Raw genomic sequence first — 25,181 nt, 5'->3', positions numbered from 1 at the left:
GAGGTTTCGGTCGCCCCTCCCCCTTTTTCCGAACAAAAATAATGGATTTGCAGCATATTAGGAAGTTAGGGTACCTGATTCCACGCATAAAATCCGACGTTTGTTCAGAGAATATGTACAGGCTTTTCCAAACTGCTAATGTGAATGTAGATGATGTTTTTTTAAACATGTGAGTCTTCATATTAAATTCCAATATAATCGTAACCTACATACAGTGAAAAGTATTTATAGATAATTTCATTAAAAAACACCAAATTTTCTGAAAGTTTTGAGAAAACAAAACCAACTCGTATGAATTTTCCGAAACTTCTCACCCCATCCTCGGAAATATATTCCGTTACAATCGGAATCTATACCATCTGAAGCGTATTTGGATGAAATTTCATTAAAGAATATAAATTTTTCTGGAAATTATGAGGCAACAAAAATCGTGGGGAGGGGTACACATGCAAAGGAATGCCACTTTATTTACGCTTTTTTAAACTTTTGGAGCTCATATCCCGTAGTAAGGCTATTCCGATTGATATGATCAAGCACATGCTCCATGTGCTAGTGTGCCTATTATAGAAATTTGAATTAGAATAAGAGACAAAGGGAGATAATTTTAAGCCACATTAAAAAAAAAATTGTTTTCGTTTAATTTTAGAAATTGTTCAAAATAATTTTATTAATATTTTAAAAATAAATAAACCAAGCGATATAAGAAAGCATTGCTACTGAAAAGATTATTGCTGAAATAAATGTTAAAGAAGAAAATATCAACTTCCGGTATTCTTCGCAGACGTGCTGTTCAGGAAGAATTCTCTGCGTGACTTCCTTTTTAGTATTGCTTGTCAGCTAAATTGTAAGTATATATTGTTACTCGCTTTTAAATCCTTTATCATCGGTATTTGTACAGGTAAATTTTCTTCGTAAACATTAACAAATGAATCGTATATATTCATTTAATATAATTTAATAGTAATTATTATTTATATGTCTTTGTAAATCATAGATTAACCGTTCAAAATCTACATTCTTTTCAACAACGTGGTAACGTACTCCATGGCTGATTTATTTTCGTTATTTCTTTTATACGATCATTTAACACGTGTTCTTAAGCAATAATTATATTTTGTTCAGCTATTTCTTGACTTCTTTTTTTTAGTTAAATTTCTAAATCTAATGTATTTTGCATACTAATTATTTTTTGTGTTGTTTCCCTATTTTCAGGACATCATGGTTGCAGAGTGAGTATATTTTAAGTTCATACATTAAATATATCATCAACTTTGTATAATTTCCCAGCATCAGTTTATCTTTTTGTGGCAACGTTTTAAAAATACTTGCATGCGGAATCTATAACATAAAACATTTTAATCAAATGAATCAAAATTACTGGATAATGTTTATGTGGCACTGAAATACATCCAAAAGAAGCTCGAGCAAAAATAAGAAAAGCGTTATTTCTTTAACGATTATTAAAAACATTTAAAGTGTCATTGATTAATAACATAAAAATAGTTTTGTAAATCTTATATTCAGTGTATATGCGTGTCATGGACATTAGTGGCTCTATGTATAGACATGTAGCTGTTGTACTCCGAGAGAAGTTTCTGTTCAAGGGATGGAACTATCAACGTGTCTTCTCTCTCTGGTCATTCGAACTGCTAGAAATAGTAGGCACCTTCATCAAATCACATGGTGTTTTTGAAGGGATGGGCATATGGAATATTGGTTGTCCTGGACACATTCTTTGAATCAGAAATTTTTGTTCTGCAGAAAGTTATAAAGAATTGACTTATATATCTCTAATAGAACATAAAATACCTTAAATGTTTATGATTTATCGCTGCTCAGTGTTACTGGTGATGGAGCAACTGTTAAACTTTATTTCGGTGTTGTGTGTTGAAACTGGCGAAAGTAAAAAAAAAAAAAAAAAAAAAAATACGCACACCCAATGTACGTATTCTTTGCCACCATTGGTTATAAGATGGGAAGAATTTGCCATTCAACAATTAGATTTTAGAAGCTAGATGCAAGGAGGTTGATCACTTTGTACACATCAATCTTTAAATTCTTGGCGCCCTGCTTCAACAGTTTCATTGACTTAGTTGAGTTGTGTCGAATGTACGTTAGTACTCTTATGGAGTGCTTGGTGTTTGAATCCTTTAATGGAAATTGTTTTTTCCTGCGAATTATATAACATCCTTAGATTATATGAATTGAGATTTTTGTTTTCGTATAGGGGTTCTTAACTTTGTAAATATCAATGACTGATATTGATAATTAGTCGCTAATATTAAGATGTACTCATTACCCTAACAAAATCAATCGTTTGTAACTTGATTAAAAGCATTATATTTTGAATTCGTCAGTGTTATTGAACTCTGCGAATAGCAGTAACCGATCATTTATAATTTAAAAAATAACACTAAAAACAAAATCTTAATAGATTAGAACATTTTTTTCCCTCTGGTTTGGTCTGACTTCAACTAAATTATTTCTCTTTTATCGGTATGTGTAATAAATTCGTATATTGTTAATATCCTGTTTAAGTTTTCACTTGGATTCTGACAAAGACAATACAAAAGACAACTTATTGGTGTTGGTCATTCAAATTGCACATATTAGTAGAATAACTCTTCTATTCAAAGATACTACTCATAGCCTCTATCACAGGCAATGCATCTGCACTATTGTTGGACCTAACACTCGAATTGTCTTTGAAAAAATGAGCTGCTCATTCATGTACCTTTTGCAGTCATTTCGTAAACCTGGGGACTGCCTATCAATAGATCAAATAGGTGGAGTTTGAGGAGGGTGTTGGATCTCAATGAAGGACCATTGACCAGCCTAATTCACTGAAGTTGAGGAAAATGAGGCCCTTGTCATCCCATTCTGTGATGGTTGCTGGTTCTTAAATGTTTCAGGTCTTGGAGAAGGACTGTCACTATACCATGAACTGAGCCTTCAGTTCTGGATCATGAAATATGGCTATATTTCATCCCTTGTCACTAAATTGGGAAAAATATTTTCATAATCTTCAAACGCTTGCATCAGAGCAAACCATCCTTCTTTCCTTCAAATCAAGTGTTAATGTGATTCCCCAGACTCCTATCTTTTGTAATGCATTGTGACCACAGTCTGGTTGTGCAGCAAACTCAGAGATTGCCACTCGTATGTCTAATTGAATCCTCCCACTTGTTAGCGATTTATGTTAGTGGTTACATTTTTCATCCATCTGTACACATTGTTCTTGTCAATGGTGTTTTTGTAAATAATCTGTAACTTTTTGTAGATGTCACAGTCAACAAACACCCCTCTTTTGTCAAGAACTCAATCATGGCATGTTGTTTCTGATTGAAGTACATTATTACCTGCAATGCAAAAAAAGTTGCTCTTTCTGTATGTGCCCTTTGATGATCTATAACAATTGATAAAAAAGTTGCTCTTTCTGTATGTGCCCTTTGATGATCTATAACAATTAATAAAAAAGTTGAGCCCAGTTTTCCAATTTTTTCTATTACTTTCATATAACTGATGAATAATCATTTTTCTTCTTCAGGTCGAAGAAAGGCGATAAGTAAGTATTTTTGCTATCTTTCTTCAACATAGTGAATTGTTCTCCTTATAAAATAGTTAAAAGAAACGTTGCTTTCATATAAATGTGTAACTTGTCGTAGGTGGTTGTACTTGTCCTACTAGGAATAGTAGCCAAGTTCAGTGTTGTGGGTGCTTTTACGTGCCACTGGCACGAGGGCCAGACAGGCGGTACTGGCAACGGCCATGCTCAAATGGTGGTTTTTTACGTGCCACTTGCACATGAGCCAGTCCTGCGACACTGGCTTTGAGCGAGATTGTTGCCAGTACTACTGGACTGGCTCCTGTGCAGGTGGCACGTAAAAAAAAAAACACCATTTGAGCATGGCCGTTGCCAGTGGCATGTAAAAGCACCCACTACACTCTTGAAATGGTTGGTGTTAGGAAAGGTATTCAGCTGTAAAAACCTGCCAGATCAGATAGGAGCCTGGTTTGCCAGTCCTCAGTCAAATCGTCCAACCCATGCTAGCATAGGAAGCGGACGTTAAGCGATGATGATAATGGATAATGTTGTCATACAATTTGAAAAAAAATATTGACAATGCTGTTGACTATGAATGGCTGTGATTGAATAATCATAGCTATATCCTCATATACCTAAAAAGTCTTTGTGGGCTTCGATTTGATAAAGAACAAGACAACTGTTAGAGAGGTCATAAGTTTATTTCAGGGCTGCAGTTGAGGCTAAATAAAAATGTATTCTTCATGTGACATGAAATCACAAATACCATGTAAATTTGATAGATGTTTTTCAAGAGTTCTACCCTTTGACATATATTTATACATTTGTTGTAATTTAATTTCTTAGTAAACCAGGATGCTGTAGTAGTTATCAAAAAGAAAAGTGGATTATAATATCTGGTTTTAAAGGCACATTCAAATGATGAATTAATGGAATTAAAAGACTGAAGTTGGCTTGAAATAACATTTTTTCTCTCATTGAAAAAATTCCATAGTAAATAGCGTATGCTTGGGAATTCTCAATGCCCTGTAATTTCTGTTGCAACAGGCATTGTTTTGTTGATTAATAATTGCACAAGGCTCCAGGTACTGATTTGGAAATTATATTGTGTTTTTGATAACTTCTGACACCAACCTAGATAAAGAAACAGAATGAACTTAGTGAAAATATTGCCAGATTATGTAAAAGTTGCAATTATTTTCAGAATTTATAAAAGCACACAATTTGTATCATTTCAGTAGAAATATAGTAATGAAAATTTAATGTAGAATGTGGCAATGTTTTAACTTGACAGAAGAGTTCATTTTCATGTGGTTGTGTTCAGTGGAAGTTTGTTTTGGATTCAGTCCCACTGTGTGACTCTTGGGCAACTTTCTTATACAATAAACCCTGGGTTGATCAATTCCTTGTGAGTGAATTTGGTATGTGGGAACTATAAAAAGCACATTATAATATGCATGTAAATGTTCATATTCTGTGGCTTGGTTTGTCACCAGTTGAGTGCAATTCTGATGTTAATTTCCACAACTGACATTACTACTTGTTGCTCTGTGTTTAGAAAGACCAGTGGAATAGAATTATCCCATTTGAAGAATAGGTTTGTTTTGACATCTGTTAATTGCTCCCTCAAAATAGGTCCCTGTCCAATACTGCTAACATGAAATGAAAAACAAAAAGTGTAAATGTGTGTATGTATATATATATATATATATATATATATATACACACACACACACACATCTTTGCCACTGACATGTAGCTTTGAATAACTATAACAAAAACAGTTCACCTTTTATAATACTGCTGTGATATGATGGCAGCATAGCTCAGTCTTTTTCAGTAAGAAATGTAATTTTGTAAAAAATTGACATGTTCATTTACATTACTCATTTTATGCATTTTATTTTTTCAGGGCTTCAAAAAAGGCTGAAGCGTAAGTATCTATTTTGTGTTCATAAGACATTGTTAGATAATATTATATTTGAGGCTAGTGTAAATGTATATATATATATATATATATATATATATATATATAAATTAGAGATAAAACCACTATTAGGCAAATCAAACAGTGAAAAGCATAAACCAATACATAGAAATAAAATTAATATAAAATTTAAATTATTTAAATTTAAAGTTAAAATTAAAAAATTTTGTTAATTAATTTATACTTATGAATTTTTATATTTATTTTATTTTATTTTATTTTTTTAATAAATATAACTATCAAAAAGTATTAAAAAGTTTAATATAAGATAAAGAGTATAAATATATATCTGTGTGTGTGTGTATATATTTGTATATATACACACGCATGCGTAATTTATACACACACATATCTTTGCCACTGACATGTAGCTTTGAATAACTATAACAAAAACAGTTCACCTTTTATAATACTGCTGTGATATGATGGCAGCATAGCTTAGTCTTTTTCATTAAGAAATGTAATTTTGTAAAAAATTGACATGTTCATTTACATTACTCATTTTATGCATTTTATTTTTTCAGGGCTTCAAAAAAGGCTGAAGCGTAAGTATCTATTTTGTGTTCATAAGACATTGTTAGGTAATATTATATTTGAGGCTAGTGTAAATATATATATATATATATATATATATATATGTATATATATATATATTAAATTAGAGATAAAACCACTATTAGGCAAATCAAACAGTGAAAAGCATAAACCAATACATAGAAATAAAATTAATATAAAATTTAAATTATTTAAATTTAAAGTTAAAATTTAAAAAAATTTTGTTAATTAATTTATACTTATGAATTTTTATTTTTATTTTATTTATTTTTTTTTTTAATAAATATAACTATCAAAAAGTATTAAAAAGTAAGATAAAGAGTATAAATATATATCTGTGTGTGTGTATATATATGTGTATATATACACACACATATCTTTGCCACTGACATGTAGCTTTGAATAACTATAACAAAAACAGTTCACCTTTTATAATACTGCTGTGATATGATGGCAGCATAGCTTAGTCTTTTTCATTAAGAAATGTAATTTTGTAAAAAATTGACATGTTCATTTACATAAATCATTTTATTCATTTTATTTTTTCAGTACTCCAAAAAAGGCTGAAGCGTAAGTATCTATTTTGTGTTCATAAGATATTGTTAAATAATATTATATTTGAGGCTAATGCAGTTTAGCACCTCTCCTTGAAAAATGCATTTTTAAAAATGTGTCAGAGATTACGATCAGGCAAAAAAAAAAAACAGTTCCCCCTACCACCAATTTAAATTTTTGATTTTGCTTGCTTTAATAATAGTGTAGTGAATTAAAGAACATATGCAAATTAAATTTAAGTACAGACAAAAACATTAAAGTGAAAAGAATTAACATTTTACTTGTGATTGTCTTAACCCTTCCGTTACTAACCTGGCCGAAAAAATTTTTGGTTCATAATACCAACCCGGCCGAGAGAACCTATTGTTATTTAAATGTAAATTTGAACCCAAATCTCGTTGGTACATTCGTTAAAACATGTGATTTCACTTTGTAAATAGTTGGGTTATAGTATCCGACATTGCTTGAACTGATATCTTAACTCAGTGAATTTTGGGAGATTTTTTTCGGCATCGATTTTTCTTCAACTTTGAAAACGGATAGGAGTTTCATGTTATCAAGCATTGATTCTGAATTTAAAGCTTTTTCAACAGAAAATTGGAAGATATCGAGAAAAAGAATGAATGAGGTACAAAAGCATGTGGTGTACAATAATGAATAGGATATTTTTTATCTGTTAACCGAAAGCGGTGATTCCGAAGAAACAAAGTGGCAATAGCGACAGCATAGACGATTTTACGTCGGAATGAAGTAAAAACTTTTAAAAAATGTTTTTATTAGCAATTTTTCTGAGGAGATAGAGTTTATCTATGGTCTTTCTTAGGGAGTGAAACCATTCGACTTTTATTTTTTTCAGTATGCTTGTTTGAAGCGATCAATGCGGAAACAAATTCAGGCAGATTGTAAACAAACACAAAATGGGGGATCATAGTTTGTGAATCAAAATACTGAGTGCTGCGGTAGATTTAGTTTCTATACAGGGAAAATAATGTTAGTTGGCATGGCCTAGGGAACGATGTAGTCTGGAATTTATCACTTCCATACCATAACCAGGGTCGTATATTATTTTTGACCAATTTCTTCCATTTGTCCGTTTATTCATAAAATACATTTGTCAACTAAATGTGGTGGTCCTACTATTGTTTTTAGCCCCAGGAAGACAGATCTATCTATCTTCATACACATATCTATATGCTTATTGAATTTAAAATTGTGAAAACGTGGTTTCTTGCATATTCGGAATCTCTGTCAAATAAAACAGGAAACAAAAAATCTCTGACATCTAAAATGTAGGAATCCGGGGAAAAATTTTTTTTTTTAAATGTGTTTTTCAAGAAGTGCAAAACTGCCTTAGCCCCTTATATTTTATATATTGGTCCTACTGCTACATTGATATTATATAAAAAATCTTGTTAACCCTTTCGTTACTGTATTTATTTTGAGATGCTCTGTGTTTCTTCCAATTATTTTAAATATAACAAAGAATTTAGTAAAATAACTTAGTTATCATTCAGCTAGTGTTAAGAACATAAATTGTGACTAAGATTTGGTGGAAGACTTTAATTCAAAACTTATGAAAACAAGACATTTATACTAAAGAGCCAGAGCTGGTTTCAGCCGGGTTGGTAACGAAAGGGTTAAGGAAAAGACAATTAGAACAGCAAGAGTAAATGGAAATTGGCTTTAGTAAAGTTAAAAGTATAAAGTATTACTGGTAATAAAAAGTTTCATATCGATACATGAAATACATTAACAATAATCCCATGTTTGTAAATATATCATGTAACTAAACAAAATATTTTCTTCTTTTCTAGGCCAAAGAAAGTGGAGAAGTAAGTATTTTTGTCACCTTTGTTGTGTGTAACAAGTTCTTAGTGATAGCCATTTGTCTTAATTTTTTTAAAAGATGATTTTAATATGCAATCATAATTCACTAGAAAATATTTCTGGACACTGTTAAAGTTATATATGTGGCTCTTGAACCACACTGTTTAAATTGTGATGCTTTGGTTGTCATGTGTTATAAGTAGATAGAAACAGAAATAGATGCTGTCTGGCAGAATTGCTTTTGTCAGACATTTCAGTTTCACTATTACATCATGTCTGCTTAATTCACTGTGTCTCTCTTGCTCTCTCTCTCTCTCTCTCTCTCTCTCTCTCTCTCTCTCTCTATATATATATATATATATATATATATATATATATATATATATATATATATATATAAATGCAATCTATTTCCAACTTATTGTGGATATTGTTAGTGCCAAATACTCCATTTTATCTAACTCGAAGACCTCCTGTGGATGCAATGTGCATATAAGCACATGCTGGAACTGCCTGATCACGTGATTTCAATATGTCCCATCTCTTCAGTAATAGATGTCGGGTTCATGTCGAACTGTATACTCCATGTTGTTTTGGGTTGTATGGTTCATCATGAACTGATGGGCCAGAGGACTGCACTGAGCTCCAGTGTCTACTGTGGCATGCTCTTTTTTATAGCTGGATGCCCTTCCTAATGACAGCCACTTAAAAGTTAGCTAGGTGCTTGTATGTGTGGCACCAGCACTGGTGAGGTCATCAAATACCTTTAAGACAGGATCTGTCAACTACGTTTGGTATGGTACTGAGGGATATGAAATTGGCAAGTGTCTTGCTGAAGAGGTGAATACATATATAGATGAGAGAGATAACTTGAAATCTGATTTTAAAATTTATTTTTTGTCTCAGTGTTTTGGAGTTGCTTTCATGCTAATCATAATTTTTCAACAGAAGTTTTGAACCATGTACTTTGTGGGACTTTTGTTGTCTTTCTAATCTTTCTGATGAATATTTCAGTATAGCCGTTTTATTTTAAACTCATAATAGTAAAATGTAGATGATTAAACGTTTTTTTTTCTTATTTTTATAGGAAGAAAGAGGTAGCAAAGAAGCCGTGAGTATAAAGTTAATTAAACAATGTATTTTGTTGGAGATATAAATGATTTTCTTTCTCAACTGATTGTTTTGTTGACAGTTTTAAATCATTAAACAAACTTTAGTATTTGCGTACCAGAGAGAGCTTATAGGTGTATGGTTTAATTGTTTATGCTGTTTCATTGGGTTTCTTGCTGTGAAAAACTATGAAATTTCTAAATTGCAAATGAGTATTGCTTATTTAACCCTTTAGTGTTCAGATTAATTTGTCAAATGTAATGCTTATCTGTTCACATTAATTTTGATTTATTCAGGTTCAAGTGGGGTGTCCACAATATTTACTTGTAACTTTGTTAATTTTCTACATACAGCTTTGAAACTTTGTAAATGGGTGCTTATGCCAGTGGTTTATAATTACGTAATTTTAGCTGATCTTTCTGACTAAATTTGACTTTTATGGGCAGGTAAATTTAATTAACAGGTGTAAAAACAGTAACATGAATATACACTAAACTTCATATTCTTAATACATCTTACCTGTTTGATTTGCTGCTAAAATTATCCTGGATGTCGACGGCCAACAATTTTGCATTTTTCAAGATGAGGTACATTATTTTAATTAATTAAAATACAGGTGTAATCGGTACAAGATTTTACTCTTTTTCTACTATAGTTAAATTAACTAAAAGCCACAAAATGTACCTCCACCATTTCTTCCCAGGTCGACCAACTAGGTAATATGCCCGATATTGGTCGGATTTATCTACCCCACCCATATATTTGTTGTAACAAATATTCACGAGGGGTTTCTCCTCAGCACCAACACCAGGTTGTTCGTTAGAAGACAGAAATAAAATCTTTTGTCTTTAAATGCAGTAACTAATAAATTTTCTTTTTGCATTTGCAAAATGTCCCGTCTTTTTTTAAATTTTGTTTTTATTTCATGGGGTAAACCTTTACGGTTTCCCATAACAGTGCTGCACATGTAAGTGCTTACACGGGCCAGATTTTCAGCCAAAGCCACTGAAGAAAAAAAATGGTCGAAATAGAGGTGTCGGTGCTGATGGTGAAAAGGTTGTGTAAGGGACCATACAACATCATGTCCCAATCCATGCGGTCTTTTCCCATTATACTTCTTACCTGTGTAAACATCGAAGTTTACACAGTATCCATCTCTGATTCACAAACTTCCCATACCTTGATCCCCCATTTAGTAGGTTTGGCAGGCATGTACTGCCGAAAATGTACTCTGTCCTTATAGCCTATCATGGCTTCATCTACACTGAGATTTTTCCTAGGTAAATAAACAGTTTTATAATTATTTACAAGTGAATCTATCACGGGACGTACTTTGTACAGGGGATTGTAGTTTGGGTCGTTTTTGTTGGGGGCATTGGCAGAATCAGTTAAATGCAAATACTGAGATATTTTCGAATGCCTCATCTTCGACATGATGCTTGAAATATATGGGTTGCCATACCTTACATCGGGACTCCAATAGTTCCACAGTCGAGGAAGCTGTTTAACTCCAAACATAATGTTAATTGTGAAAAATGCTCTCATTTCCGCAGTATTAGTTGGCTGCCATAGCGGATCATTTCTTCCTCGAACAGAAATTAAATATTGCGCATATTTGTTCGTTTCCTCTGCAACATTTTCAAAAAAAACTTTTAGGCAAAAATAAAAATAGATAGTCCAGTGGTTGATCATCAGGAGGTAAATTATGTTGTGGACCAGGGTTTTGTCGTAATTTTCGACCATGTTGCATTGTTTACAATATCGTTTTCATCACTTTCGTTATTGAAATCTTCTTCGTCCGACGAGTAATCACTGATATCAATATCAGATTAATCCGAAGTCAAAATACTTTTGTCTTCGTTGATATCATCAATAGTAAAACCTTCAAAGTCGGAATCGCTACTTGCTGACGCCATTTCTTTCACAACAGACGTATACACTTCTCTTCAAAACGTGGAAATGACCATGTGGTCTAAACAATTTCACAGTATTTATGCTTGAATAAAGGCAGGAAAGGCTTCATCTCACATTATCTCAAAGCTACGAGAATTTAATAATGTGATTTGTTTATTTTTTTAGCGATTTTGTAGAGCAGTCGGATACAGCCAGTTTGAACAAATAAAGGGGAATTAATTTTGGCTGGTTACGGCTGGCTTGAACACTAAAGGGTTAAATTGTGATGCTTTGGTTTGTCATGTGTTATAAGTAGATAGAAACAGACATAGATGCTGTCCATGACAGAACTGCTTTTGTCAGACATTTCAGTTTCACTATTACATCATGTCTGCTTAATTCACTCAGTGTCTCTCTTGCTTTCTCTCTCTCTATATATCACCATCATTTAGAGTCCACTTTCCGTGCTAGCATGGATATATATATATATATATAAATAAAAAAAATGCAATCTATTTCCAACATATTGTGGATATTGTTAGTGTCAAATACTCCATTTTATCTAACTCGAAGACCTCCTGTGGATGCAATGTGCATATAGGCACATGCATGGTACTGGCAGATAAGAATCCCCAGCTATGGATGCTGGAACTGCCTGATCACGCGATTTCAACATGTCCCATCTCTTCAGTAATAGATGTCTGGTTCATGTTGAACTGTATACTCCATGTTGTTTTGGGTTGTATGGTTCAACATGAACTGATGGGCCAGAGGGCTGCACTGAGCTCCAGTGTCTACTGTGGCATGCTCTTTTTTATAGCTGGATGCCCTTCCTAATGACAGCCACTTGAAAGTTAGCTAGGTGCTTGTATGTGTGTGGCACCAGCCAACTACGTTTGGTATGATACTGAGAGATATGAAATTGGCAAGTGTCTTGCTAAAGAGGTGAATACATATATAGATGAGAGAGATAACTTGAAATCTGATTTTTAAATTTATTTTTTGTCTTAGTGTTTTGGAGTTGCTTTCATGCTAACCATAATTTTTCAACAGAAGTTTTGAACCATGTACTTTGTGGGACTTTTGTTGTCTTTCTAATCTTTCTGATGAATATTTCAGTATAGCCGTTTTATTTTAAACTCATAATAGTAAAATGTAGATAATTAAACGTTTTTCTCCTTATTTTTGTAGGGAGAAGAAGGTAGCAAAGAAGCCGTGAGTATAAAGTTAATTAAGTAATGTATTTTGTTGGAGATATAAATGATTAGAAGCAACTGCCTTGTTTTTGTTAGTCTTGGTGTTTCAAACTAAAATCTTCCTATGTATTTTTCTTTTTTTTTTATTATAATTTATCATCGAAAGTGTTAAAACAATGTTATAGTAATAAAGTTTGTAATGATTTTGATTAACAGCAAACAACTAGACATTGTGTTTCATAATATGAAAAGAATTAACAGTATCAATAGATTGAATTGAATGGGCATTGAACATTTATTGTTGTGAACCATCTTACAAAAGTGAAGAAAGTCAGCTTGTATGTAACTATAATTCTAAAACAGAAAATCAGTTTATACACTTCTCTGAGTATAATCAAACCTCTACATTAATATTGAGTTATTTAAGCATTAATCTTTTTATTTAAATTTGCCTATATTATGAATATTGAAAACCACTTTTCATATGATATAATTTAAATTTTTCAGAGTTGCAAAGAAACCTGTAGAGTGAGTATTATTTTGCTTATAAAACTTATTAAAATATTCAATATAAGTTTTTACGTGTTTTATTAGTACACTTTAACTATAATGTGTTTTAATGAATTTTCTAAGTTAGTTTCATAGAAAACAAAGTTTATTATTTTCAAGTGATATTTGGAGTACAACTGACAGGTTCTGCAAGCTACGCTATATGTAATTTCAATGAGATTTAAATTTTAAATATTGCCATGTATATTAACCAGGACAAATATAAAATGGGGAAAATATTTTCACTCTGTTTACTTACCAGAATCAATTCATTATTGCTTTCAGTATAGCTGTGCAAATTCTATTCACATTTTGTTCAAACTCTGCTGTAGATTATACTTGTTCTTTGTCTCTCTGTAGCTACTCCCTTTGGAAATCTTTCTAATTTACTTGCTACTCCTAAATCTGAAGTTCGTATAATTTTTAAAAAAGAGTAGAATGTTATAGAAATGGCCTAATTCCAAGAGAACATTTTGTTATACAAACTGTTAATCTGGTTAGTTTATGGTACTGTAAACAAGTGTTTTCAGTATTCTAGTAGAATTTTAGAGATTTAATCCATTAGCATTCGGATTGTTAAAATGTAATGCTTATTTTAATCATATTGCTTTGTATTAACCATGCATCATCTCATAGCTTTGAGATTTCAATGGTGTGACAGTTTTTTATTCTTAGAATAGCATTGTGGGGTATGTTGGAAAGGTTGGATCTAGTCAGTTTGAATATAAAATGGGTCAAATATTTTGGTTGGTTGCTAAAGGATTAAATATTTTTCATTTAATTTTGTAATGGTTAATTTCTTAGTTATTGAGGAAAAGGGATAGTTTAGAAATGACTTGTATTGCAATGAATTTAAAGCTAACTAGAATTTTCGTCTCTTATATTTTAAAATAATTGTTTTTTTTCTTTTCATTTTAGGAAGAAGGTGGCTGCTAAAGAGTAAGTATTTTTTATAATCAATATAGACTTTGTATTAAAATTATGTTGAGATAAATTAAACAGTAACATTCAGATACATACCAAGTTTTAATGATAAGCATAAAGAAAAGAAATTACAAATAAACTTAAAAGGATAAGTGATAACCAACCACCTATAAGAGTAGGTGGTCGGTTAGAGGAATGAAGTGGTATAACACCTTACACGTGCCCTACATGTTTAAAGGTAACATCATTGTTTTAACAATGGTGTAAGGAAGGGCATCCAGCTGTAGAAACCATGCTAAATCAGATTGGAACCAGGCTTGCTAGTTTTCAGTCAGTCTAACCCATGCCAGCATGGAAACCAGACGTTAAATGATGATTATGAAAGCAGTATATTTTAGTAATTTAAGACAGTAAATTCTATAGATGGTTTTCATATTTATATAATATTGTAAGTCACTTAATTGAAATGTTAATCAATATAAATGTTTAATATGCTGTTATTTTAATTTTTCAGTGTTGCAAAGAAACCTGCACCGTGAGTATTATCTTATTCATATGTAGTTGAGTATGTGAAAGCTCATTGTCTATGGATGTTTGACTCACTGTAAAGTCATAGGTTTGATTCTTGAACTAAGCAGTGCATTGCTCAAATCCACTCAGCTGTAGTGAGTAGTAAGAAATTAGAAAAACTTAATAGGATAAGTGGCAACCAACCACCTATAAGGATAGGTGGTCTCCTAGAGGAATGAAGTGGTGTAAATCCTTACACATGCTCTTCATCAGTGTTTCCCATGCATTTTTGGACTACTTTCCCCTTGGCGCCCAGGCAACTTTCCTAGCAGCCCCACCCTAACTAACCATCACAAACATAGACTGCTTTCTGAAGCAAATTCAAAGCAACTGTCATTTTTATATGAATCACAACCCATTATCGCCCCACTTTCTTTGAACCTTCCACCGCTCCCAGGGGGGAGGAATGAGCAATGTTGTCGACTTTGGGAACCAAAGCACTGCATGCATAAAGGTGAATAATGATTATCCATCATTTTAAAAAGGGTGTAAGGGAGGGCATCCAGCTGTAGAAACCATTCTCAGTCTGATTGGAACGTGGTGTGGCTCTTTGGCTTACTAGTTTTCAGTCAAACTGTCTAACCCATGCCAGCATTGAAAGCAGTGTATTTTAGTAATTTGAGACAGTAAATTCTTTAGATGGTTTTCATATTTACATTAGGTTGGTGCATAATTATTGTGGCTTACTGTCAACAAATTTTATACAACAAAAACATCTTTAAATGACGGTCTGACTGTCTGCCAAGCAAATAAAGAGCATTAATTGAAGTAGATGGTGAATATGCTCCAGAATAATCATTTAAAGATGTTTTTATTGAATAAATTTTTTCGGAAAAAAGCTGCAATAATTATGCACCATCCCAATATATTGTAAATCACTTAATTGAAATGTTGATCAATATAAATGTTTAATATGCTGTTATTTTAATTTTTCAGTGTTGCAAAGAAAACTGCACCGTGAGTATTATCTTATTCATATGTAGTTTGAATATGTGAAAGCTCATTATCTATGGATGTTTGACTAACTGTAAAGTCATGGGTTCAAAGCTTGAACTGGGCAGTGCATTGCTCAGATCTACTCAGCTGTAATGGGTAGTAAGAAATTACAAATAAACTTAATAGGATAAGTGACAACCAACCACCTATAAGGATAGGTGGTCTCTTAGAGGAATGTAGTGGTGTAAGACCTTACACATGCTCTATATCAGTGGTTCCCAGACTTTTTCAGGCTGCTGCCCCCTTGACACCCAGGTGACATTCCTAGCACCTCCACCCTAACTAAACATCACAAATATAGAACTCTTTCTGAAACAAATTCAAAGCAACTGTATTTCACAAGTAAAACTTGACCTTTGAACCCATTATTTTGTTTTTACATGAATTGCTACCCCATTTTGCCCCACTTATCTTCAACAGTCCCTTGGAACTTTCCATTGCTCCCAGGAGTGTGTGTGTGCAATACTACCTACTTTGGGAACCACTACTCTACATGTATAAAACTGAATCATTATCATCATTGTTTTAGCAATGGTGTAAGGAATGCTAAATCAGATTGGAACCTGGTGCAGCTCTCTGGCTTACTAGTTTTCAATCAAACCATCTAAACCATGTCAGCATTGAAAACAGGCATTAAATGATTATGAAAGCAGTATATTTTAGTAATTTAAGACCATATATTCTTTAGATGGTGTTCATATTTATATAATATTGTAAATCACTTAATTGAAATGTTGATCAATATAGATCTTTAATATGCTGTTATTTTAATTTTTCAGTGTTACCAGGAAAACTAGAGTGTGAGTATTACTTTGTTCATATGTAGTTGAATATGTGAAAGCTCATTGTCTTTGTATGTTTGACTCATTGTAAAGTCATGGGTTCAATTCTTGAACTGGACATTGGATTGCTCTAATCTACTCAGCTGTAATGGTACTAACAGGCTACTGAAACAGCTCTCTCTCCCTCCTACTGATATCCTGGATATGTAGGGGGGATCTGTTAGCTCATGACTAGGTACTGAAAATAATTATCAAAGTACAGTACATGCTGCTATGCCATACTTGCTTGCAAGTGATGGCTGGCTGTACATTTGTGGAATTCGATAATTTTCTTGACAAAAGTTATGCATATTATAAAAATTAACAAAATTATTGAATATTTAACCCTTTCATTACTAACCTGGTCAAGAGTACCCATTGTTATTTAAATGTGGATTGAAGCACAAATCTCGTTAGTACATTTGTGAAAATGCGTGATTTCATTTTGTAAATAGTTGGGTTATAGTTTCCGAAATTGCTTGACATGATATCTGAACTCGGTGAATTTTGGGAGATTATTTTCAGCATCGATTTTTCTTCAACTTTGAAAATGGATAGGAGTTTCATATTATAAAGTATTGATTCCGAATTTCAAGTTTTTTCAACGGAAAATAGGGAGATATCAAGAAAAAGAATGAACGAGGTACAATAATGAATAGGATATTTCTGTATCCGAAACAGAAAGCGATTCCGAAGAAACAAAGTGGCGATAGCAACAGCAAAGACGATTTTACATCAGAATGAAGTAAAAACTTTAAAAATGTTTTTATTAGCAATTTTTCTGAGGAGATAGAGTTTATCTATGGTCTTTCTTTGGGAGCGAAACCATTAGACTTATATTTTTTTCAGTATGCTAGTTTGAAGCGATCACTGCGGAAACGAACTTACGCAGAATGTAAACAAACACAAAATGGGGGATCAAAGTTTGGAAAATTTGTGAAGCAAATACTGGGTACTGTTGTGGATTTAGTTTTTATACACGGAAAATAATGTTAGTCAGCATGGCCTAGGGTACGATGTGGTCTGAAATTTATCACTTCCATACCATAACCAGGGATGTATATTATTTTTTGACCGATTTCTTTTGTTCGGTCAAACTTGCGGTGGATTTAGGTGGATTCCAGTATTTCAGTTTATTTCACCTTTATGGTACACCTGTTCTGTTGTGCATTAAATTCAACTGATGATCTAGTGATATGCACAATTCTTCTATATCAAAATTTTGTTGCATACCCAATTGAGTATTAGCTGATGATTCATTTTCTATGGTGATGTTTAAACAAAATTTTAATATTTTTACCTTTTGCTCAATTTACCTGTAATTAAAGTCACTTTGAGACAAAAGTTATGCAATAGGATTGATTAAGAATCCTTTCTTTAATTATGTTCCAAATATCACATTAATATGTTAATAAGTAAAAAAGTTAGTTATTTAATGAAACTAGTCTAAATTCATGATTATTTTAGAATTTAATTGAAACTCATGAGGGGTGTATTTTGGTCAGAAATATAGTAACGAAAGGGTTAAAGCAATACTATGTGGTTAAGTTCTTGCCAACCTCATGATTTTCAGTTCAGCCTCATGGCATGACACTTGGGCAGATGTTTTTTGTAAACCCAGTTCAATCAAAGCTTAATGAGGAAATTAGGTAGTTAAAAAAAAACAACCTGCCATATGTGTGCTTGTGTCTCTCTGTCTTGACATCAACCTAGTTGTAAACGAGCTTTACTAATCTGTCGTCCCAATCTGAAAATGTGTTATCTGGTCATAGAGAAATATTACCATACTTGAAAATGGGTGAGGGTCGGTGCTAGGAAGTGGCATCCAATCATAGAAAATCTGTCTTAATGAATGTGTCTAATCCATGCAAGCAAAGAGACATGAATGTTAATGATGATTATGAAGATACGTCTTAATTTAATATAAACATTAGCTATGTAATATTGAAAATTACTTTGTTGAAATGCTTGTCAATATATGACTGATGTCATTTTAATTTTTCAGGGCTCTAAAGAAAGCAAGAGCGTGAGTATTATTTTATCAGATTTTTAATTCCAGCTCACCATTCATATTCATCAAAAGCATTCCAGCAGTGACTAACTTTTCCTTTCAGGACGTCTTTGAACTATATAATCCAATGTGTCCTTGTTTAAAACTGTAGGGTAGAGTTTGAGGGATTTGGGGCTGTTAGTAGAGGCCTCTGATTGACTCGGGTATTGTCTTGTTTGTGTAGATAGTCATTTTTTAATTGTTAATGCTCTAGAGCTTAAATCGTTAGCATTTAATTTGGCCAAATATTCTACCTGTTTTGTATTCAAACCAGCTAGATCCTGCCTCTCACACCTACCCTACTATATCTTTCTAAAAATACACAATCACATCAGTGAGATTTCATAGCTTCAAGATAATGTATGATTAAAACAAAACTGTTCATAAGTAAGCAATAAATTTGGGAGAGTAATCTAAATGCTAAAATGGTTAAAGTGGTGATACTAGAATATCTTGTCTACACTATTGTGTGCAACCTTTACTGTTTCAAGTACTAGGACTCATTGGGTTAGTTACCAAGTTTTTGTAGCATATAAGAGATCATAAGATTCCTCTTGACTGGCATGCCAGTCTGTTGTAGGGTTACTCATTTACTGATGTGCAGGCAGGAGCAAAGTGGAATGTTTTGCTCAAGGACACCTTGCCCTGTCCAGTCGAGGAATTGAAATCACCACTTTGCATTTGTGAGTGCAGTACTTTAAAACCTTATTAATCTATGTTATCTATGTTTAGCTGATGAGGCCAACTTACAATATCCTGAGTGTTTTATTGTGCTTTTAAAAACAGTCCAAATAATATGCAATATATATATATATATATATATATATATATATATATATATATATGGTGGCATGTAAAAAGCACCATCTAATCGTGGCCATTGCCAGCCTCGTCTGGCACCTGTGCCGGTGGCATGTAAAAAGCACCCACTACACTCACGGAGAGGTTGGCATTAGGAAGGGCATCCAGCTGTAGAACCGTCCAACCGATGCTAGCATGGAAAGCGGACATTAAATGATGATATATATTTTCTATTTAAACATATTTTAGATGATTATCATCAGTTTAAACATATTTTAGATGATTATCAATTTATTTGAAATATTGAGTAACATGAAAGTTTTCAATGTGTACTTTTTTAATTTTTCAGTGCTGGGAAAGAAGCTGGAGGGTAAGTGTGATTTTGTTTTCTCATTGACTTATTACATCTTTTGGTATTGATAATTTAAGCTCTTATGAAGTTATTTCTAAATTCCATGAATATAGTTTTTTTTCTCTATCTGAATATTACTTTTCTTTCCAGTGACAAAAAAATCCCCAAAGTACCTGAAAGTATATTGAAGAGAAGGAAAACCAGGAAAGCTCAGGCTATCAAACGAAAGGCTGACCTTCTCCAGAAAAAAGCCGTATGTATCTCTTACTATTCTTTAGTCCTTTTGCATTCTTTTTAGTGGAGATAGTTTTATTAGAACTAGATATTGATGTTGAAAAGGAAAACTTGTTTTTGATTAAAAATTGAACAGTAATTAAATTTCTTTTTTTAATTTTTTTTTATTAAAATCTGTTAAAATGTAGTCCAGGTATTTATAAAAATGTTTTAATTTCTCTTTAGTGGTTATGTAACTCAACTGTAAGAAATTATTGATTTATAAACTGGAACAGGTGAATGAATGTTAAATAGTTGTTAGCTTATATATGCCATCTGAATATTTTTCACAGATGAATGGCAAAGTTCTTAGTTTGCTCTTCCCATTTCTGGTTGTCCATTTTAAAGCAGTAGAGTGATCCAATAATTAATCTTTCACTTCAGAAACTCAAGAAGAAGAAGATAACAATCTTTCACCGAGCTGAGAAATATGTAAAAGAGTATCGCATGCAGGCACGTGAAGAGATCAGGCTGCGTCGTGAAGCTCGCCGAGCTGGAAACTACTATGTTCCCAGTGGTGCAAAACTGGCTTTTGTCATAAGAATTAGAGGGTATGTTACTACAAAAAATGTTTCAAATTCTTAACTCATTGTAACAGATTATTTTTTTCTCTTGATTTTGGGTGATGACTGAGGTTTTGTAGAACTATATGGTGTATATGAGTGTTTACATTCTACATGATTGTGAGACGTGAGGCCTGAATGCAGAGGACATGTGAAGGTTAGAAAGGAATGAGCTAGTATGCTCTGCTGGATTTGTAACATAAGTGTACGTTTGACAGTGCTAATGTTTTGAGAGAGAAGTTAGGCATAGGAATTAGTTGCTGTGTGTAAGAGAGAAGACTGTTGGTTTGATCATGTGACGAGGGTTGTTGACAGCTCTATAAAGAAGTGCCGATTTTTCAAAGTAGATGTAAAGTGTGGAAGTGGGAGGCCCAGGGATGAAGTACTGAAGAATGATCTCAGGACTCTGAACCTTTCAGGTGAGATGACAGGAGTCCAAGGTGCCTGGCACCCTGCTGTACTCGAGTAAACCGGTACTCCACAGCAGAACTGTTAAGTGAAGGTCGACCTGCAAGGCTGGTGCCACCTAAAGGCACTCGGCACAATCTGTAAAATGGTGTTTGGAAGAGCATCCAACCATAAAAACCATGCCAAATCAGACTAGAGTCTGGTGCAGCTTGCTTGCATGGGCAGCAGACGTTGGATGATGACGATGTAAGGAAAAGTCACTTTCTGTATTAAAGAATAAATCAATACACTTGATGCAGAACTAGCTCAACATTTGTAATCTTAAGTTCTATGTATCCAGCAGAAGCAATTTTCAGTATAAACTGTAAATAACATATGTGATGGCTGCAAAAATTGAATTTTACTTGTATCTCCACCACTTACAATTGTCTTTTAGTTCATTATTGTATGTTTCACTGTATTTATATATACATGTGAGTTTTTCATATAGTTGATAGGATGTATTTCATTTCCTAGTTTTCTTCAAAAACAAATTCCAGTATTTAGTTTTCTTCTATGGTACATTAATCTTAACTGATAAATAATCCAGTAATTTGCATCATTTTTTTCTTTGTATTCTCATTGAATATTAGCCAACAACTCATTTTCTATGCTGATGTTTCAAACAAAATTTAAATAATTTTATATTTTGTTGAATTTACCTGTAATGAAATTCGCTTTCAGACAAAAATTGTAAATTGACTGTGTTAAGAACATTTCGTTAAATTGTTTCAAAGATTACATCAATGAATTGATAAGCAAAAAAGTTCTAGTTGTTTTATGAAACCAGTCTAAATTCATGATTATTTTAGAATTTAAGTGAAACACATAAGGTGTGTTAGAAAGGGTTAATGCTACCTTACAGTACTATTAATAACCCCAACCTTTCATGAAATGTAATGTTCCTATTTCAGTTTCCTACATTTCATGTACATTATCTAATGGGCATATTTCTATTTTCCAGTATCAATGGAGTCCATCCACGACCCAGAAAGGTAATGCAGTTGTTTAGGTTGAGACAGATTAACAATGGTATCTTTGTCAAAGTGAACAAAGCAACTTTACAGATGATCAAGATTTGCGAACCTTATATCACTTGGGGGTAAGCAGCCATCCTGGCATGTTATCATTTGTGTGATGTGATTTTCATTTTAATTTCAGCATGAGCACTTCTAGTGCTGGTTGTTTCAGAGAGACTGGTAACATTGGAACATGGGGTAGTTTTGATAATGTTAGTTTGGAAAAGCGAATAGTGTTCTAGCTTTGATCAAGTGCAATTTCAGGTCATCATTGTTGTTGAAAGTTTTATCATTCAAAGAATTTTGAAAACTTTGAAATAAATGGTAATCTGATGGTGCAAGGTCAGGGCCATATGGTGGATGTGACATCACTTCCCAGCCAAACTCCAATAATTTTTTACGAGTTAGCAAAGACCTGATTGGTCTAGCTCCTTTACGATTTGCTAATTCTGGCCGTTTTTCTTTGATTGTTTCCTCCAGTTCCATTAGTTGTTGACAGTAAACATCTGAATTGATTGTTTGGTTCCTTGGAAGCAGCTCAAAATTCACAGCACTTTTGTAATCCCACCAAATTGACAGCATGACTTTTTAATAAAAAAAAAGTTTTTTTGATGCAATTCAGCTTTCAATGTGGCTTGTGCTGGTTCATTACACTTGGATAATGATCGTTTTTAATTGATGTTATTATAGACAATCCATTTTTCATAATCAGTGATGATTTGTTTCTAAATAACGCCGATTTCATTGCGTTTGAGCTGCATATCACAAATATTGATTTGTTGTAATAAGTGAATCTCTTTCAAAGCTTCCCAACAAGTCCAAGGCACTTTAAGTGATTTTCAATTGTGTGTGATGCATTTAACCTCTGCAAGCTGTCGCACAGTTATGTGACAGTTGGATTCAATTATGGCTTTAATTTGGTCATCTCCAATGATAAATCTCCGGAACGGAATTTTTCAAACCATTTCTAACATGTGCGTTCTGTTAAGCAATCAACACCACAAACTTCACATATCTCTTTGTGAACCTCAACAGTTTTCTTGCCTTTACAGAAATAAAAAAAAGCAAAATGTGAGAATGTTAGATTTTTGCATAACATTAAAATTGACATTGAACTAACAACTGTAAACAAAATTATGTGTAGTTTGCTTCTGAAGTAAGCTAGAAGTAACAGCTATCAAATGTCAGAAGGAATAAAATCATAACATAGACAAAAGTCATTTAAAGAAATCGTAACTCTATTTATTTGCGAAAAAAACAATCAGAATATTAACTATTGCATGAATTTGGCTGGAATTTGATAATACAATATAATGATTGTTATACTAATGTTGATTTTTCCTTGTCAGTGTCTCTTTCATGTGCCTGGGTGGGTTTGAATACAAGTAGAGTCTTCTCATATTTTCAAGATGCATTTTCTAAGCATCAGTTTGTTTCAGAACTGAATCTGTGCTCCAGTTGAAAGCAGCACAATTACTATTGGGAAAACTATTCTTCATCTCCTAACTTCAATGTCCAATCACTAAATAATTTGTGTAATTTACTAAAAATAAAATCAGTAAAATTATTTTTTTTAATAAATTTTTAACATTCACCCACAAAAATTATTGATGCAATGAATAGTATTTATAAGTCCCTATATAAATTTTTTGTTGATGTTGGAGGAAAGGAATTTGCTTTTTTATGTCATAAATTTGCTTAATAAACTGCAAAGAAAACACACACATAGATATGGTGTAAATAGGGAGACTTTTGACAGCTTTTTCTAGAATGAGGCTAAACTCACACAAGAGTATTAGTTTTTTGTTAGAGATAATCAAGTGAGGTATTGAATAGCATGTGCTGACAATATCCTTTGAAGCTTACCAGTTGACTAAGTGAGAATATCTTTTTATGGATATACAGAGAGGCAAATAATTACAAATATATTTTGTCTGATGTGGGATGGTTTGATCATATTAAAATACATTAATCTTGTCACTTTGAATAAGCTTGTTTTATCTTGATTTTGACATGGATTTTTTTTGTTATTGTTAGGTACCCTAACCTGAAGAGTGTTCGTGAATTGGTCTATAAAAGAGGATATGGTAAAATAGAAGGACGGCGTATTCCATTGACTGACAATGCTCTCATTGAAAGGAAGCTTGGTAAGTAAATTTTAGCACTCTCTCTTTCTACATAGGCAGCAAATTCTCTCTAATATAAAAACATTTTGTTACTAAAGTGTAATAGCATATTGTCACCAGTTCCTGTTACTACTTTTTGTTTGGTCATTCCAACTTACTGTTTCTGAAGACATGGTTTTAAGTTCATTTATGCTGCATTACACTTTGGGAAAACATCTTTTAAAATGCTGGTTTGACTGAATCCTTGTGAGTGAATTTAGAAGATAATCTGAACAGACGTCCATAGTGTGAGTTATATATACACACAAAAAGCATCCAATTGACTGTATAAAGCATTAAATAGAATTGCTTTGTGGTTATTTTTGCTCGTTGTGCTTTGAATTCAAATTTCACCAAGATCTATACAAGTGTCGAGTTAAAAGAATAGTATTTTAGTGATAAATATTTTGATTGTACAAATATTGATGTATTTTGTTTGATAATACTGTTTGATCCACTTGATTGTATAATAATATATTATGGTTTTTACTTCTTCTAGGTCGCTTTGGTATCATTTGTATGGAAGATTTAATCCACGAAATTCACACTGTTGGCAAACACTTCAAATACGCTTCCAACTTCCTTTGGCCATTCAAATTAAACAATCCACGAGGTGGCTGGGTGCGCAAATATAACCACTATAATGATGGAGGTGATTTTGGCAACAGGGAAAACCAAATTAATCCCCTTCTCAGAAAAATGACATAAAGAGAAAACTTGTAATAAATTTCACCAGGTTAACTAAAAATGGTTTCTTTGTTTTTTATTTCTCTCTCTATCGCTTCAGCCGAGCTTATGATCTGGATTTAATCTTTACTTTGTCTCGTGACATGGCAACAAATAATAAGCCATTAAACTACTTAACAATCAGAACCACATGTTTATGAAAGACCCAATATAGAAATACATGCAAATGATCTGCTTGGACATGGTTTTGCTCTCCTCTAAACTCCAGAGCAAACCATATGTTTCTATCATGAGAGC

The 25,181-nt window shown here is 32.7% G+C and overlaps 1 protein-coding gene across 7 annotated transcripts; it reads left to right on the top strand.

Annotated features, from left to right (window-relative positions):
* Window positions 1-842: 842 nt before the first annotated feature.
* LOC115215615 (60S ribosomal protein L7) lies at window positions 843-24,945 on the top strand. Of its 7 annotated transcripts, XM_029784838.2 has the most exons (21): window positions 845-898; window positions 1,213-1,229; window positions 3,548-3,565; window positions 5,457-5,477; window positions 6,056-6,076; window positions 6,636-6,656; window positions 8,456-8,473; window positions 9,556-9,579; window positions 12,663-12,686; window positions 13,175-13,195; window positions 14,135-14,155; window positions 14,655-14,675; window positions 15,647-15,667; window positions 16,486-16,506; window positions 18,533-18,553; window positions 19,728-19,748; window positions 19,881-19,983; window positions 20,388-20,554; window positions 21,978-22,115; window positions 24,070-24,179; window positions 24,697-24,945. In XM_029784838.2, exons 2-21 carry the CDS (start codon window positions 1,219-1,221, stop codon window positions 24,903-24,905), a joined length of 1,032 nt encoding a protein of 343 aa, XP_029640698.1. In that variant the 5' UTR covers window positions 845-898; window positions 1,213-1,218; the 3' UTR covers window positions 24,906-24,945. The 7 variants fall into 7 exon arrangements, with proteins under 7 accessions (XP_036361705.1, XP_029640698.1, XP_036361707.1 ...); XM_036505812.1 differs by lacking the exon at window positions 6,056-6,076 and having other exon boundaries at window positions 843-898; XM_029784839.1 differs by lacking the exons at window positions 845-898; window positions 5,457-5,477.
* Window positions 24,946-25,181: the final 236 nt, after the last annotated feature.

Source organism: Octopus sinensis, linkage group LG9, assembly GCF_006345805.1.
Source record: "Octopus sinensis linkage group LG9, ASM634580v1, whole genome shotgun sequence".
In the NCBI taxonomy this organism is placed as follows: Eukaryota; Metazoa; Mollusca; class Cephalopoda; order Octopoda; family Octopodidae; genus Octopus; species Octopus sinensis.
Note: the sequence above shows the minus strand (reverse complement) of the source record. Positions and strands in the feature narration are given on the sequence as shown.